Source organism: Ochotona princeps, chromosome 13 (assembly GCF_030435755.1).
Source record: "Ochotona princeps isolate mOchPri1 chromosome 13, mOchPri1.hap1, whole genome shotgun sequence".
NCBI lineage: Eukaryota > Metazoa > Chordata > Mammalia > Lagomorpha > Ochotonidae > Ochotona > Ochotona princeps.
The window spans coordinates 63,672,282-63,688,782 of record NC_080844.1 but is presented as its reverse complement, the minus strand read 5'-3'; the positions used below and the strand labels follow the sequence as shown (position 1 = coordinate 63,688,782).

General features: G+C 51.1%; 1 protein-coding gene across 1 annotated transcript in view; it reads left to right on the top strand.

The window, feature by feature from the left end:
- The window catches only part of CPXM2 (carboxypeptidase X, M14 family member 2), a 95,868-nt gene that overhangs the window by 31,029 nt on the left and 48,338 nt on the right, over window positions 1-16,501 (top strand). The window contains exon 4 of the mRNA XM_058671211.1: window positions 1,976-2,115. Within this exon, the coding sequence (XP_058527194.1) occupies window positions 1,976-2,115 (140 nt within the window). The remainder of the gene's footprint in view (window positions 1-1,975; window positions 2,116-16,501) is intronic.

Sequence of the window (16,501 nt, the reverse complement as noted above, 5' to 3'; positions counted from 1 at the left end):
TCAGGGTGGGTGGGTGGAGATTCTGCTCTGTTCTGCTTAGCTGTAGACCGGGGATTCTCTGACAGGGCCCTTCTGATGCTTGGGATCAGGCAGTTTTTTTTGGGGGGGGCAGCGTTTCCTGTGCATCGTAGGGTGTTTAGCTGCATTGCAGCCTCTCCTTCACTGGATGCCAGCAGCAGCCCCTTCCTCTAGCGTCACAGCAGACAGGTGAAATTATGCCGCCATGGCTGCAGCGATGAAGCCTCTTGTGCCACAGAGCACCTCAGTGCCCACCTGTGTCAGCTAGCAGCCACTGTGCCAGCCTAGAGGTCGTGACGGCACAATCACTCCTTCCCTACCCTCAAGAGCAGGTGCCTTCCCCGTGATCCAGCTCCTTGTGGCATCTGGGCGCTGGCTAATGGAGAGGCTGGGCTCAGAAGGACATTGGCTATTAGCTTTCTCATTGAGCCAAGGGGTATCCTCAGAAGAGCCTGATGTGTGATGTTGAGGCATTTGCCTGTGCCCTATACCAGGTGCCTTCCATGTTGTTTCAGGAATGGGTTGGAAATGCATGCAGGAGGTGTCTCCAGAAAGTCTGTGGAAAATGTCCATCAGGAAAAATCTGTGTTTCCATTTTTGTGGGGGGGCACCAAAACAGTCGTGCCTTTGAATTCTGCCTTTCCTGTGCACTTGTTGAAGAGCCCCCCTTCTGTTGTTTAGTGTTCATGCAAAGCCTGTGCCAGCTTCTGCAGTGGTGGCAGAGCCACCTTGGAACCCTTGGCCAAGATGCTCATCTGCAACAGTTGGGATTCTGAATTTCCTGCTTGTGTTTCCTGTTAACACAAGGGCTTCCCCCAGAATGTGAGCCGGGAAGTGTGTGGAGCTAGGGGAGATGGACTGACCTGTTATTTTGATCACTCAGCCCTTTCCTTGTCTGATTACATCCTTGTAGCACAAAAATGAGATTTACGCAGAACGAGTCTTACGTGAAGCCAGAGTTGTGCCTTTGGGTTCTTTGTATTTTAGTTTTGTATGTCATGGCGTGAAATCTTCAGATGGTGGTGATAGAGGTGCAAGTCCAGAGGTTTTACCTGCCTGTTTTGGAAATTCAAATCCAAAGGAATTTTGATAGCAAGAGTAACTGATACCGATCATATGAAATGGCTTGAACCCAGATTAACTTGTCCTTCGATACTTAGCTCAAATACCACTCTGGACTTGTTGCTTTCTGTGCCTGGTCTTTCCCAGACTCTGATGGGGAAGTGCATGTGTCCCTTGCCTTCCTGCCTGCCTGGAAGCTGAGATTCTGGGAAGGAGCAGTTCACCTTTGCATCCTGGCAAATGGCAGGTGTGGACTGGGATGCAGGGGGCTGGCGGTGTGGTCAGAAGGCTGAGTACCAGGAGCGTTCAATAAATGTCATCTCTTGTGGCCCACAATGGGGTGCAGAGGGTTATGCTGCCACTTGAGACATCAGCATTCCATGTTTGAGTTTTGTCAGCTTTACTTCTGATCCAGCTCCCTGCCAGCGCACCTGGGAAGGCAGTAGAAGGTGACCCAAGTGCTTGGGCCTCTGCCACCCATATGGGAGACCTGGATGAAGTCCCATGTTCCCAGCTTCAGCCTGGGCCAGATCTAGCTGTTGCAGCCATGTTGGGGAGTGAAACAGAAGATCTAAGATCTTTCTCTGTTTCACCCTTGTCTCTCTGTCACCTGCTTTTCAAATAAATAAATAACTAGAAATGAAAGCATGTTCATATCTTATAGTGGATACAAAGCTGCCCTGTGCTGAAGGATAATTCCCAGTGTGTTACTGCTGAGCTGCCACCTGTGTGTGGCAGAATAAGGTACTTAGGATACAATGCCCTTTCATTGACCTCCCAAGCCTTCTTAGTTTCTTCTCCCATCCCACTTACTTTCCTGCCTCCCTGGGAGAAAACCTGGGTGCCCTTTCCTCCCTCAGAGCCTCTGTGAAAAATACCACTCTCTCCTCTGCAGGCTGGGATCAACGAGAATGATTTCTATGATGGGGCATGGTGCGCCGGCCGCAGTGACCTGCACCAGTGGCTGGAGGTGGACGCCAGGCGCCTGACCAAGTTCACGGGTGTCATCACTCAAGGAAGAAGCTCACTGTGGCTGTAAGTGGGCCTGCCCTGAGCTGTCTGGCATGCTCCATGTTTTGTGTGGATGGACATGGGTGAGTGGCAGGCAGGTACCTGGCAAGAAGCAGTGAACAGAAGAAAATGCAATGGGTACAGGAAGCTCACAGGAGAACCTGGTGCTGCTTGGAAGTTGTGACTGTTACAACCACGACCCCCCCGAACAGTAACAGAGAGCAGGACCCCCCCTCCCCCGGCAGGTTCACTGGAATGCCCTGATGGCCAGCAGCGCAGTGCTGTCATGGGTAATGGCTGCTGCCTTGGCCCTGGGGCAGGGGCTCTGGGTAAGCTGCCAGTGCAGTCCTGAAGAGGAGGAGGTCTGGATGCCTGTGCAAGTGCCCCAATGAGGAGCCACGAAGGAAGTCGGACGCCTGGAGCCAAGCCTGAGGCTTGGATCTGATGAAGTCTCTGTCTCAGAATCAAGCCTGGGGTCTGGGCTGGGTCAGTAGCAAGAAAAACTTGGATGAGATTCCAGGGCAAGTGTGCTATGCCCCTGAAACCTCCATCTCATGGGATATGCATGTGATGGAGTGTTATTCAATCTGATAGGAAGGACATTCTGACACCTGGGAAACCTTGGGGACAGGATGGTAAGTACAAGGCAGCCTGGACAGATGGGGTGTGATTCTGTGTACACGAGGACCCAGAGTGGTCAGTACTGGAGTCAGGAGGGAGAGGCAGTGAGGAGTTAGTGTCTGGTTTTGAACAGCTTCCACTGGGAAGATGGGATCGGCTGGGGATGACGGTGGCGGCGGCTGCAGGTGGATGTGCTCAGTGCTACAGAGCTATGTACCTGCAGGTGACGTTACCTGTGTATGGAATGACAATAAATGAGGTGACAATAAATATCTATACACATAAATAACATACACGCACATAGAGACGCATTTATTGGAATACCCTCTGGACCTCAGCCCCAGCTGGTTGTGGAGTCAGAAGGCAGGTGCTGCTACATGGGGCTGTGTGGGACCCCAGCCATGTAGACAGCAGAGAGTGGGACTTGGTAGGGTTGGCAGATTCTGATTTATTTCTTAAATTTTTAAACTTATTTTGCTTTTTTTGGTTATTCTCATTTGACTTAGGGAGAGAGGGAAGGAGGGAGAAGGAAGGAGAGAGAACCTTCCATTCACTGGTTTACTCCCGAAATACCTGTAACAAATAGGACTGGAACAGGCTGCAGCCAGAAACCTGGAACTCAATCCAGTTCTCCCATGTGGGCATCAGGAACCTAAGTACTGGAGCCATCATCTGCTGCTTCCCAGGGTTCTCCTTAGCAGGAAGTGGATGGGGAGCAGAGAAGCCATGATTCAACCAGGGGCTCCAATACAGGAGGCCAAGATCTCAGACATCTTCACTACTGCACTCAACACCCACCTGCTTTCTGACTTTGAGACGTCTTGAGTTCCTCAAGTATCTGTCTGCACTTGGGAGCTAAGGGCACAAATGCCCTGCACTTTAACATTAGGAAACTGACTGTAGGCCATATCTCAGGACTCTCCCACCCAACAGCCCCTCCTGGTCACACAGATGCACTGCACTGTCCAATCACTTTTCTTGGCATCTTTCAGTATTTCCTGACTGCAGTTGTTGGTAATCTGTAGTTTACAGATCAGTTTTGGTTTCTGGAAGGGCCAAAATGAATAAATAAACTGGTAAGTGAAGAACAGACTTGCTGTCAGTGCCCCACTCACGCACTTGCTCTCTCTACGAAGGGGCTTCTCTGACAGTCATCGGCAGCCACTCAGAGCCTGCTTGCCTGTGATGTTTTCTGGTTGTGTGAAGACAAAGTTAGAGCACCTAGCAAGGTGGGTGAGGCTTGCCCAGGACACCAGGCTTTATGCAAACAATGTGTCACATATGGCAGATCCAGGTGTGTGTGTGTGTGTGTGTTCTCCCTTAACTTACCAGGCAGTGTGTCTCAGGCTGGTACTCGGGTGCTATGCCTCAATCATCATCCCAGTTTCCTCTTGCCACATATCCTAGTGCAAGAAGCATTTTCATTCTTTCACATCCCTTCAGTTCAACTAAAATTTCCAGAGCTGAGATTTGTGCATTTTGGCAGCACTTGGTTATATATTTGTGCCATTTTGTGTATCATGTTTGTATGTGTTCATAGATGCTGATTTTTGCTCTGTGTAGTACATTTTGTTCTAATTAGTGGCTTTTTACCATGATAAATATTTTCACTGTTCAGGTTCTGTAAGGCAAAAATTTTGGCAGGAGGAAGTTGGATTGCTCAAGGGAAAGAGAAACTTGGAAAGAAAGACTGGTTTGGGATGAGCCTCGGGGAGGAAAGCTGGACCTTGCCTTCGTGCTCAGATTAACCTGTCTGACCATCAGTGGTCAGGGTTTTACTGGATTGGAAAGGAAGACTAACGTAGGTACAGCAAGCAGCATAGAAGGGCTCTGGGCAAACGAGACTCCACAACTTAGCTAGGCTGGGGGCTTCTGCAAGGGAAGGAAGGGCCTAGAATTCCTTTCAAGAGTCAAAGCATGTTTGGTTGCCTGGCTGTACTGCAAGTCAGATAAGTCTGCAGGGATAAAGAAGGGACATCCAGTGTGTTAGGTTTGTCCCAGCCTCCTGAACCCCAGGCCTGATGGGGAGAGGCAGCATGGAAGAGTCCTGGGCTCTGAGCCTTTTTCTCCTGGAGGCAAGAACGGTGCCGGTGGGCAGTCGGGTCTAACACAGTAGGGCCAGCAAACAGGGGAATGGCGGCCATTGTTCTATCCCAACAGAAGACGGGGTGAGGGTGGGTGAGGGAGGCAGATTCCTCCCTCCATCACAGCCCAGTGCAACCTGTGTAGCCCCACATTTCAGTGTTCTCCCTTGAACATTTGGATGATCTGTGTCCCTGACATTTATGGGATGCTCAGGCAGTGAGTCTTCTATGGGTATCATTATGCAGGGATAGTGTAACAGAGGCCTCCTGCTCACTGAATGGAAATGGATTAATCTGAATGACTATGGGCAGGGGAAGAGGAATGGCAGCTAACAGGATCTGCGGAGGTGGGCGGTGGGCAGAACAAGCTCCGGAGGCCCTGTGCCCTTGCTGGTTAGGAGACCTCCATCCTCTGAACCTCAGTTTTTCATCCCCCAAAATGGGATGACTTGTCTGTATCCCAGAACGATGGAGGGAGACCTCGTTGAGATGCTCTCATTGGTGCGTGGAGATGGCAGTTTGTTTGCACTGTGCCTGTTGGGTTTATCTGGAAATGCAGTTTTCAAGCTTCCATTTAGCTGCAAATCCTTCTCTCAGTCTTTCTTGGAAACATTGAGAAAACAGGTGAGGCTGCTCTGTGTACATCTTGGGGTGGAGGGCATGCAACCTGCCTGGCCCCACCTCCCTCCCACTGGACAGCCCTGGAGAATGAGTTCATGGGAGTGTGTGTGTGGGGGGGGGGTGGAAAAGGCTGAGGCAGCTCCCATCCTGCCTGCTCCCATAATAGCCACTCACAGCTTCCCAAGTCCTGCAGAGCCGTGGGTCAACTTGGAACTCCAACTGAGACAAGCAGTGGCAGGGCTGGAAGCTTAGGGTTTGACCTAGGTGTGCAAACGGGACTTTGTCTCAAAGGTGTCACATTTTGCTAGCAATGCTTTTGAAATAGGAAACATGAGGTCCAGTGTGTTGGCTCAATGGCTAAATTCTCACTTTGCAAGTGCCAGGATTGCATATGGGCGGGCATTGGTTTGTATTCGTGCTCCACTTTCCCATCCAGCTCTCCGCTTGTGGCCTAGGAAAGCAATAGAGGACAGCCCAAAGCGTTGGGAACTGCATCCATGTGGGAGACCTGGAAAAAGCTCCTGGTATCAGACTGGTTCAGTTCTGGTCATTGTGGCCACTTGGGGGAGTGAGCCAGTGGATGGATGCTCTTTCTGTCTTTCCTTTTCTCTGTAAAAGTTGATCTGCTTTTCCAATAAAAATAAATACTCTTTTTTTTTTTAAATGGGAAGCACAGCCTCTGGGAGTTTCCCAAACAATGTCATTGTCTACAATGGCTTCTGGTTGATGTTGCCATGTTTACTTGAGGATGCTGTTGATGCTTTTCCCACAGAGGACATTTAGAGTTGGTATGTTTGAACGGCCATTCCTTATCTTCTCTGTCTCTTGTCTGTGAATTTCCCCATCTGATAGTTGCTGAGCACCCTGTAGGAAGCAACAGGGCTGCAACAGGGAGAAGTGGTCCTGTTTCCAGGGACTTGCCACCCAGTGGGAGAACCCCAGAACGCGGTAGTCTCCTAGAACCACAAACCGTGGTTGCCATGAGACAGGCACTGGGAGCTCCCATTGGCACATGAATGAGGACACTGTGAGGTTGGGAGGCTCCGCTGCCACGGTCTCCTCACAAGTTCATGGGCAAGCTGAAGATAAAATCTACAAGTCCAGTTTTGATCATCTGTCACAGAATCTACGCTATCTGAAAGTAAAATATAGTTGTTTTTATGCTATTGAGTAATTTCTATTTTCTGCCCATATAAGCTACCCCTCTCTACTGCCCTGCAATTGCCTCCCCCTGACATATTAGCATACCAGTGAAAACTGCTCTTTAATTTCCCTAATGACAGAAAATACACTAGATATGCTGGTGTGCAGTTGCCCGCAGTGATGACTGGAATCTGACTGCTGTGTTTGAGGTGAACAGATGCTTCTGGTGACCTGGAGAAATATAGGTGCTGTCAAACCACAGCTGGTTCGTCCTTGGGCTGGCTGAGATGAAGCGATTCTGCTGAGTCTACAGGTCTGCTCTTAATGGGCAGCAGCAGGTGGAGCGGTGGGCTTGGCAGGTGACGGGGGACTGTGGGCTGACCTCAGGAAAGGGCTTGGGCTGAGCGTGGGGAGGAGGGGACATGGCTGCCACAGCAGGGCTGGGGGCTCCAGACACGGGGGTGGGGACACTCCCTGAGCGCCAGGATGCTCTCTGCATGATGGTGAGTCTCAGCAAGGCTGTGAGCATGGCTCCTCTGAGCACTGATGAGGATGGAGAGGAGCAGGTGGGGTCCCAGAGGAAGGCAGATGGGGTCGGGAATCCTGAGCTTCATTCTTTCTTCCTGTATGGAAGAAAGCGATGTCCACACTAGGAGGGGAGGATTCCATAGGAAGAGGGGTGGCTGACAAGGCAAGTGTGTGTGGCTGCAAGGTGACCCCTTGCAAGGCCTGTCTGCTCCTGGGATGACGTGAGGACACAGGGGCCAAGGGGAGTTTGGAGCCCTCACCCAGGGGTTTCTGATCTGGAAATGAGGAGTAAAGTCTTGAGCAGAGTGAGTGTTACAGCTTTAGGGACTGGGAAGTTAGAGAATGTGAGACTCACGTTGACAGGGGTCTCCGTCCGGTTGCACAAGGCTCCACGGGAGACCGGAGCTGGGAAGGTGTAGGATCTGCCCCATCCCACTGAGAGGCCCTGGTGGGGTGTCCACTGGCAGTGGGTGTTGGTGAGGTTGCAGCTGGAGGGGTTCAAGGGACCAGGGTGTTGGAGATGGTGCTGGAATGTGGATTGTGGTGAGGTTGCGGTTTGGGCTGGCAGAGCAGGAGTTGCAGCCAGAGGAAGGTTCAGGAGTCCCTGAGAGTCCTGGCTGGGCAGGATAGTGGCAACTTGAGGATGCCACAGGTGTTCCAGGTGAGGGTGATGGAGTCAGGGTACAAGAGGCTGAGGTGGAGCTGGCAGAGGGTCAGGGAGGGAGGAGCTGGTGCCTGGGCATCAGGGGATGGCCTCTGGGGCAGGTGGCCCAGACAGCTGGAGGGACACTGGAATGTGCAGTAGAAGGAAGAATACAGGTGAGATGAGGCTGAGGCCAGCCAAGGAGCAGCTGCAATTCTGGTCCAGCCCCAGGGACAAAGAGGGGCCTTCCTACAGCCTTGCTTGTTCCAGGGCCCATCACCACAGCAAAAAGGGATCCCCAACTTCCTCCCACCTCTGAAGTTGCATCTTGGTCTTTTCCTCCCAGGCACAGTAGCTGTCACCAAGATGGAAGGGAAAGGGCAGGGGGGCTGGACCAGGAGCGTGGCTGAGGGCAGTGGGGATGAAAGGGAGGCCTGCAGGTACTCCATGAACCATGTGAGAGGGGCACTGTCTCCGGAATGTGTCATGCCTGCCATGTTGCCTCACTCCACGTTGGAGAGAAATGTTGGGCACCTGTGGGGCTGGGCAGGGAGAAGCTCCCATCCCCTCCTCCAGGTTCTCCTGCAGCTCTTGCATGCTCTGGATGGTCTTGGAGCAGTTAACTAGCAGGCAGCAGTGGGTAGATGCCCTAGGCTGTGCTCTCATTCTGCCAAGCCTCACTTTCCTGGCAGAGAGAAGGTGGTGCTCTGCTTGCTGAGTGTGTGTAGGATGGTCCCTGCAGCCTTTCACCACAGCAGAGCCCAATAAGCTGGGAGCTGCTTTTCTCTGAACAGAACCCTTCTCCCCGAACCTGGGCCCACATCCCCAGGATCTCCAGTCTCCAGAGGGCACCCAGAAAAGGCAATGCCATAGAGTCCCGCTGTGGCTAAGAAGTCTAGCCTGATGTTTGGTGAAGCTCCTCTTAAGTTTCATTTATTTGAAAGGTAGAGACAAGTAAGGAGAGAGATAGAGGCACAGAGCAAATGAGCTCCATTCCCTGGTTCATCCCTAAAAGCCCACAGTGGGCTGCAGCAGGCCATAATGGGAGGCTCAGACTTCCCAGATGTGCTGTGTGGGTGGTAGAGACCTGAGTACTTGGGCCATTGGCGGTTGCCTTCCAGGGTGCAAATTGGCAAGAAGCTGGATTGGAAACCCAAGGTCTGGGACTAGCATCAGGCATGCTGATGTGGTATGAGAGTGTCCCGCTCACCTCAGTCCTGTGCTTGCTGCACCTGCTTTTCACTGGGATACGCTGGGCTGGCAGGACGCACCTGCAAATAAAAACATCACTTCCCTGCATCAGGACTGCAGTGCACTTCTCCCGTGTTGCCTCACTGTGCCTCTGCCGGGGTGCTTGGGGCTGACTCGTCCCCACTGTGTGGGTGAGGAGAGGAAGGCTGGGGGAGCCCCAGTGATCCACCTCAGCCCCTGTGCCTCCTGCTGAATATCATGGTCCCTCCTGCAGCCGCCTCCTACCCCACCACTCCAGTTTTCTTCCTGCTGTGTAGGCATCCAAGAAGGGACCCATTTTCTGTTCATCTGAGTGTGTTTCTGACTCTGGGGGCCGCCTCTGAGGCCAGCATATCACTCAGTGACAGGAGCCAGCGTGTCCAAGGACCCAGCGTGTCCAAGGAGCCAGCGTGTCCAAGGAGCCAGCGTGTCCAAGGCCTGGCGACTCATAGCAGCCTGTGCGAGTGTTTTTCTTTAGAAAGCAGAAAGGAGGAATTACACTTACAGGCTGCAGAAAATGTTAATATACTCATCTTGATGCCACTGTAGTCTTAAGAGCTTTCACGTCGTTGAATGGAGAAGGGGCATGGCTGGCAGAATAAGGCCCTGTCCACCCTCCTCAGGGTGTCACCTTCCTGACCCCTGGCACCTGTGAGGATGCCCAGTCCCAAAGAGGAGAGGAGTGAAAGCTGCGGAGGGACTTGAGCTGGCCGCTCAGCTAACCTTGCAATGCACCATCCTCCAGGGTTGTCTGCAAGCCCAGTGTCATCGCAACGGGAAAAGGGAAAAGACCAGGATGTGGATTCTGCTCTGGGGCCTTTGGAGGGAACCAGCCTGGTAGCCCAGAGCACATCCTGATTTTAGGATTTCCGAGATCTAGAGCTGTGAGAGGGTAAACTCACAATCAGCAAGTCTACAGCAGTCGTGGAAAAAAATTGTGCATGCACGTGCCACGTGCCCAGGACCCAGAGAAGTCCTGACGTGGCCTGGCCTGCCAGACCCCAGCCCAGCCCCGTGTACTGCATGGTCAGCCACGCTGGCGCCTCCATCTCTAGGTAGAGCCTGCCAGGCCTGGAACGGAAGGAAGGCCAGCCCTCTGTCCATTCTTCAGGATTCAGACGCATTTTCTTTGGGCCCTTTTTTCTCAGTTCTTTCAAGCGACCATCCTGGAACTGGGGGCTCTACATGTTTCCATTTTACTTGTAGTTCTTCATTAGGAATTGCATTTGCCCGTGCCCAGCTTCTGGCTCCCAAAGTGGCATTTCCACCCCCTCTCTCCCTGGTGGACTTTTTTGCTAGGGTAACGGGAAATAGATAATATTTCTAAGTTAATGACATCCCCTTCTAGGCGCTGTGTTCTGGAAAAGCTGTGGTAACCAGTCCAAAGTGCAAAAATCCAATAAATCAGTGGGCTGGTATCCCACACAGTGGCTGTTCTGAGAATGTGGCAGAACCATTTAACTGTGTGATGACAGTTCCAGCAGAGAGGCGGGGGCAGCCAGAGAGGGCAGGAGAGCGAGGGCACACACTCCTGTCTCAGAAGGTGTGTCTGCCTGTGTTTACTGTAGACAAAAGACGTGTGTGTGTGTGTTTTCAGAAGCTGCTAACAGCAAGTTGAGGCCTCTTGGGATCAGCATTCTTGCCTCGAGTTAGAGCTCAGGCCCAGGCAGGATTGGAACATGCCAGGCTCTTGGAACACAGCTATGTCAGGCGGTGATGGACGGGCAAGGGGTGCTGCCAACTGCCTCACTGCTCCAAGCGAGAACTGGCCCCAGGTGAGAAGAGCTTTCTGGGTTCTTTGGTTGACAAGAGACTTAACAGCTTTCCCTACTGATGGGTGGAGGAGGACAGTGCTCAGGGACGCTTGCAAGTCAAGGTTAGTGTTGATTACCGGCTCTTTACAAATGGGGGACCCCATAACCCAGTGCTCTGAGCCGGAAGTGTTTCAGGTTTAATTTTCATTTGGAGAATATTTGCAATTAGAAGAACGTCCTGAGGTATCTTGGAAATGGGACCCAAGTCTAACCATAAAGTTCATTTATGATTCACATAGAAGTTATGCAGTAGCCTGGAGGTGATCTTGGGCAGCAGGCTTGGTGCACCTGTGTTTGCCTGTAACCCATCTTACAAAGCAAGTGTGGAATTTTCTACCTGTGTCATTACACTGACATTCAGAGTTTCACAGTTTGGAGCATTTCTGATCTGGAATTTGGAAGCAGAATGGCTTTGTTTGTACTCAACCCATTGCCTGAGTCTCATGAAGTTTGTTGCAGCCTGCAGAGTTTCTTGTGTGAATTTGGGGAGATACTCCTGTGAGGTTGAGGGAGAGCAGGGCACAAACAGCGAGGCCAGGGTCCGTGAACCTCAGGCGATGGACTCCATGGGGTTTGATCTTACCATGGCTTGCTGGATGTTCAGTTGCTGTGCCAACTTGCTGGCGATGGGATGGATAGCTTATGAGGGAGGGAGGGTTTTGGGGGTCCACTGTTTTTGAGCCTGGGAAGTACAGGATGAGGAAGGTATATATGGCTAGGGCTTCATGCTGCTTCAAATCCTGGGCTGAAGATAAAGAGAAGTGGTGCACAGAAGAGTGGAGACTTGAGGGATGTGTCCACTCATGGCCCCTGCACCTCTGAGCCCTCCACTCATGGCCCCTGCACCTCTGAGCCCTCCACTCATGGCCCCTGCACCTCTGAGCCCTCCAGTCATGACCCCTGCACCTCCCAGACCTCCACTCATACCCCTGCACCTCCCAGACCTCCAGGATCCCGTATAAGTGCTGGTTCTAATCCCAGTAGCCCCACTTCCCATCCAGTTCCCTGCTTGTGGCCTGGAAAAGCAGTTGAGCATGACCCAAAGCCTTGGGATCCTGTACCTGTGTGGGAGATCCGGAAGAGGCTCTGGGCTCCTGGCTTCGAATCAGCTCAGCTTCAGCTGTTGCGGCCATGTGGGGAGTGAATCATCAGATGGAAGATCTTCCTCTCTGTCTGTCCTCCTCTCTGTATATCTGACATTCCAATAAAAAGAAACAAATTCAAAAAAGAAGGTGGTATTCCAGTATGCTAATTCACTCCTTAAATAGCAAGAGTAGCCATGGCTTATTTAGGCCAAAGCCAGGAGCCTGGAGTTCCATCAGGGTCTCCCATGTGGTGGCAGAGACCCAAGTGCCTGGGCCATCTTCTGCAGCTTTTCCAGGTGCAGTAGCATGGAGCTGCATAGCAGTGGAGCAGCTGGACTCCGACCAGTGCTCCTCTATGGGACGCCAGCATCACAGTTGGAAATAGCCTGCTGCTGCACATTGTTGACCCTAGCATTTTTCCATGGGCTGCTTTGCTGTCAGTATATCTTTAGGGGCCTGTTTCCATGTTCAAATCATGTAATTTTATTTTCTCTCATGAGAATTCTTTATATATTCTTTTTTTTTAACTTTTTCTGTTTTAATTTATTTATTAATTACATTGTATTATGTGACACAGTTTTATAGGTACTGGGATTGCCCTTCATATGTATCTTATCAGATATTGGGTTTATAAATTCTCTTTCCCAGACCATATGTTGTCTATAACTTCAGCTTGGTTTCACATTGACTTTGTAGAGCCAAAGATTTTGTAGAACTGAAGATCAAGTCCAACCTACTGATTTTTTTCTCTTTGCATCATGCTTTTGCGTCTTGACTGATAATAACTTTTTAAGTTCTAGATCTTCAAGGTGTTTCTCCTACATTACCTTCTGAAAGTTTTTAAGATTTCATGTTTAACATTTAAAAATAGTATTAATTCTTCATGTACTTGAAAGGCAGAGCAACAGAGGGAATCAATATTTGCTCTGCTGGGTCAGTGGGCCTGAACACCATCCCGGTCCCCTCCTGTTACCTCCCAGACTGCATGAGCAGGGAGCTGAGTTAGAAGCAGAATAACCAGGATTCCAATCTTGACATTGATGCAAATTCCCTGACCTTCCAGAAGGCCTGTGACCTAGCCCTGGTGTTGATTGGAGAGCCAGCAAGTGGCAGCTGTAGTTTTACACAGTTCTCCCAACACGGCTGCTGTGGACTCCGTCTCGTAGACCCTCTTAGGAACCGGGACTCCGTGTCTGCCGTGCTTCCTCATAGTCTCCTTCCTTTTTGTACTCCTCTTTCCAAGTCTAGTGACTTTTCCCCAGTGTTTGCCTTTGCATCATTAAGTATTGCAGTACTTTGGCTATTTTTATTACTTGTTTATCTTGGATAACCTCCCTCATCTGGGTTTGGGCCGTTGGACCAGGAAACTTTTTGTAACTTTTCATACCTGGTGGGGTGTCATCTAGAGAATATAGCAGTCCTGCCAGGTGGGGTCTTCTCTGCCCCCTGGGTGGGAGAACTCAGCAGTGGAGGATTTTATGCTATGCATGTTTGGCATTCAGATTAGCTGTCCTTGGGTCATTGGCATCCCTGATTGGGTTCAAGTCCTGCCTTTGTTTCTGGTTATGTGCACCCTGGGAGGCAGGTGGGCTCATGTGGTTGAGTCCATGTTACCTATCTAGGAGCTACCGGCTCATGGTTACAGAGTGGCACAGCTGTGTGCTGTGTGCTGTGAACCAGCAGATAGCATATAGCTGTCTCTGCCTTTCCAATTAGCAAAATAAACCTTGAAAAGGCGGGGGAGAGAAGGGTCTATGCTTTAAAAAACCACAGTAAACAAACAAACAAACAAACAAACTCTGACAGGCTCTGTGGCCCAAGTGAGTTACTTGCTTTTTTGTGCCTCGGTTTCCTCATCTGTAAAATGGGAATAATTCCCATGCTTATCCCATTGTGTTGATTCAATGAATAATGCAGGTGTAGCCAGGAGAGCTGTGTGTAGGTGGTCAACACCTCCAAAACATGCAGTCATGCTTCAGTGATCTCGTTCCCTGAGGAGTGTAAGGTAGTGGCATGGCCCTGCCACCTGGCAGGAGTGTTTCTGCAGCAAGACACCTGACTGCAAAGCCTGTCAGTTTCCACATGTTTACTGGAGACCTGGGAGAAGACTTTGCAAAACCCAAGATCCTACCCTGTATTCAAGTGTGCCAAACAGACTGCTCTGAGCAACAGGTGCAGGCAGCTTAGAAGGGCTGTGGCTGCTCCTGTGGAGAGCAGGACAGACCCCTTCATCTGAAGGTGGGGCAGGGGTGTGCACCTGCTGACGGTGCAGAAAGTGATACCCAAGAGGAAGTCTCAGTGGCCTGCTGTGTTTGATCTTTAGCACAGAGATGGTGAATAAGTGGCTGAGCAAGTGGCTCAAGTGAGCAGAGGGGAAGAAGGTGGGAGGAACAGGCGTTGGGTGCTGGCCCACTGTCTCCCCGCGTGCAAACAATTACATGCCAGGCTGTCCTCTGTAGGAGCCAAGATGCCTTTGGCTATCTACTGGCATCACCCCTCTCCTTCCTGCCACCCTCTCCACCTGCCACCCCTGCCTCAAGCAGGTACACACCCACTGCCAGCAGGAAATGTCGCCTGTGCATGTCCCATGTTGTGCAGTCCATTCTGAGTGATGCACCAGGCAGAATTTAGGCTCCGTGGGGGAAATGTTTTCCCTTCATAATCTGCTACCTCGAAGCTCCTGGCCATAGACTTTCTGGTAAGTGTCCAGGCTTCTGTGGAAACTTCCAAGCCACAGCTGGTCATCTTGACTTGGAGGATGAAGCTCTCAAATAGAAAAAGAGCCTGGCTCATCTCCCTAGTTCTAACAAAACACAAGTCAGCCAAGTACCTGAGCCCCTGCCGCCACGTGTCACTTAGCCAGGAGGGTGTCAATGCCATTGTAGAAGAGTGGCAGTGAAATGGCTGCTCTGTGCAGCTGCTGTGGGAGTCAGGTGCATAAGTGCTCTTGCACTTGGGGCTTGTACCTGCCTGTCCCTGAGAGGCGCCGTCCACACATGCTGTGTTGTTCCTGGTTGCAGAGCAGGTGTCTGAGCCTGCTTGTGGACATGCAGGGGTGTACAGTGGCACTATGGTTGTCGGCCCCGCTTAGGGCTCCTGCTGCTCCTGAGAGCACACAGCTCTCCCAGCTCTCCTTGAGTGTGCTGTGCTCCCTGGGCTCCTGGTGAAAGCTCCCTATTTTCTTCCGCGCTCCCTTCCGGCAGGGGAAGGGCAGCTTTGATGCAGGTTGAAGGATTGGATGTGCTGGTGACTTTTCCACATAGGGTTGAAAGGTTAAAAATCTTAGCTAAGTTCCACAAAGTCGTGACTCCAATACCCTCTAATCTCCAGACTCTCAAGTCCATCTGAAAGGGTGCAAGAGTAGCTGGTTGGCAATGCTTTCAGAGCACGGACAGGCTGAACAGAAAAACAGCTGCTCTGCAGCACCCCTAGCAAAACTCGCTGCCTTCCTCTCTCGGGCCGCAGGAAGCTATGCCCTCTTATAAGCAAGAGGAGGGAGGTCTACCCTCTTGTCCTACTTTGATTTTATAACAGAGATGGAGGAAATTGCTCTCCATGCTTGCAAGGGGAGGAGCATGAACCTGAAGAGAGTGGAGAAGCTGATCAAGTGGCAGAGTGCTGGGGTGAGAACAGGAGCAGGGAGATTTATGTGGCTGTTGTGCAATTAATCAGTGCCTTGTGGTTTAAAGCCCTAGGGCCACCACTGTGGTGGCACCTGGGAGTGCCTTGTCTTACATCCTGCCTTCTGATGCCTGGTTTCCCAGGATCCTCAGCTGGCTGTTTCTTTGGTCTGATTGTCCCCTTCCTTTTGTTTCTGCATGAAACGAGTTCAAGACTATTTCTTCATTATTTTAGATCATGGTTACCTCCTGACTGCATTGTGAGAGGTGAGAACTGAGTCTCACGGACCCACCTTGCTCTGCCCCTTCACCCCCACCCCCTCCTAGCTTTCTCACCTCCCTTCTGAAGAAGTTAGGTGAGTGACTTCTGTTAGATTAGCAGCTCGCTCAGGTGATTTCCTCCCAGCCGTCCCCTGGCCCCGAGCAGACCTCAGGCCGGCTGCTCAATCCTCGTCCTTCACAATCCTCTTCCAGCCCTCCTGCCCTGTTTCTGCGATGCCACGTCTCTCTGTTTTCCCTTTCGTCTTGGAAGCATGAGCCTTCCGGGCACCGATCTTGGCTGGTAGCACTCTGGATTCCTTGAATGTCTGAGAGTGCATTTTCAGTAGCCTCATCTGGATTTGTACTTTGGAAATACTTTTCCCTAAGAATTGTTAATAGCTTTATTAAGATCTAATCCCTGTGCTGGATGACCCCCCCACTTGCCGTGTAGCATTCAGTCCTCCTAGAATATTCACTTCTGGAGCCCTTTCGGTATTCCAAAAAGACCCCCCCCCCCCGCTATCACTCAACATTTGGAAGCATTTCACCATTTGCCCACAGTGTTGGGGGTGGTGCCGAGAGTGGTCATGCTTCCAAACCTTGGAGTTCTTCCTCAATGCTGTCTTCAGTGTTGTTTCTACATCCCTTAGAGTAAGAACTGAACAGGTGGTGCCTTGTAGCTGGTATGTGGTATGACCTTGAAATACAGACACGTGTATTCTTCAGTTCTGGAAAATTCTATTTTAAATTTCAGCTCCAT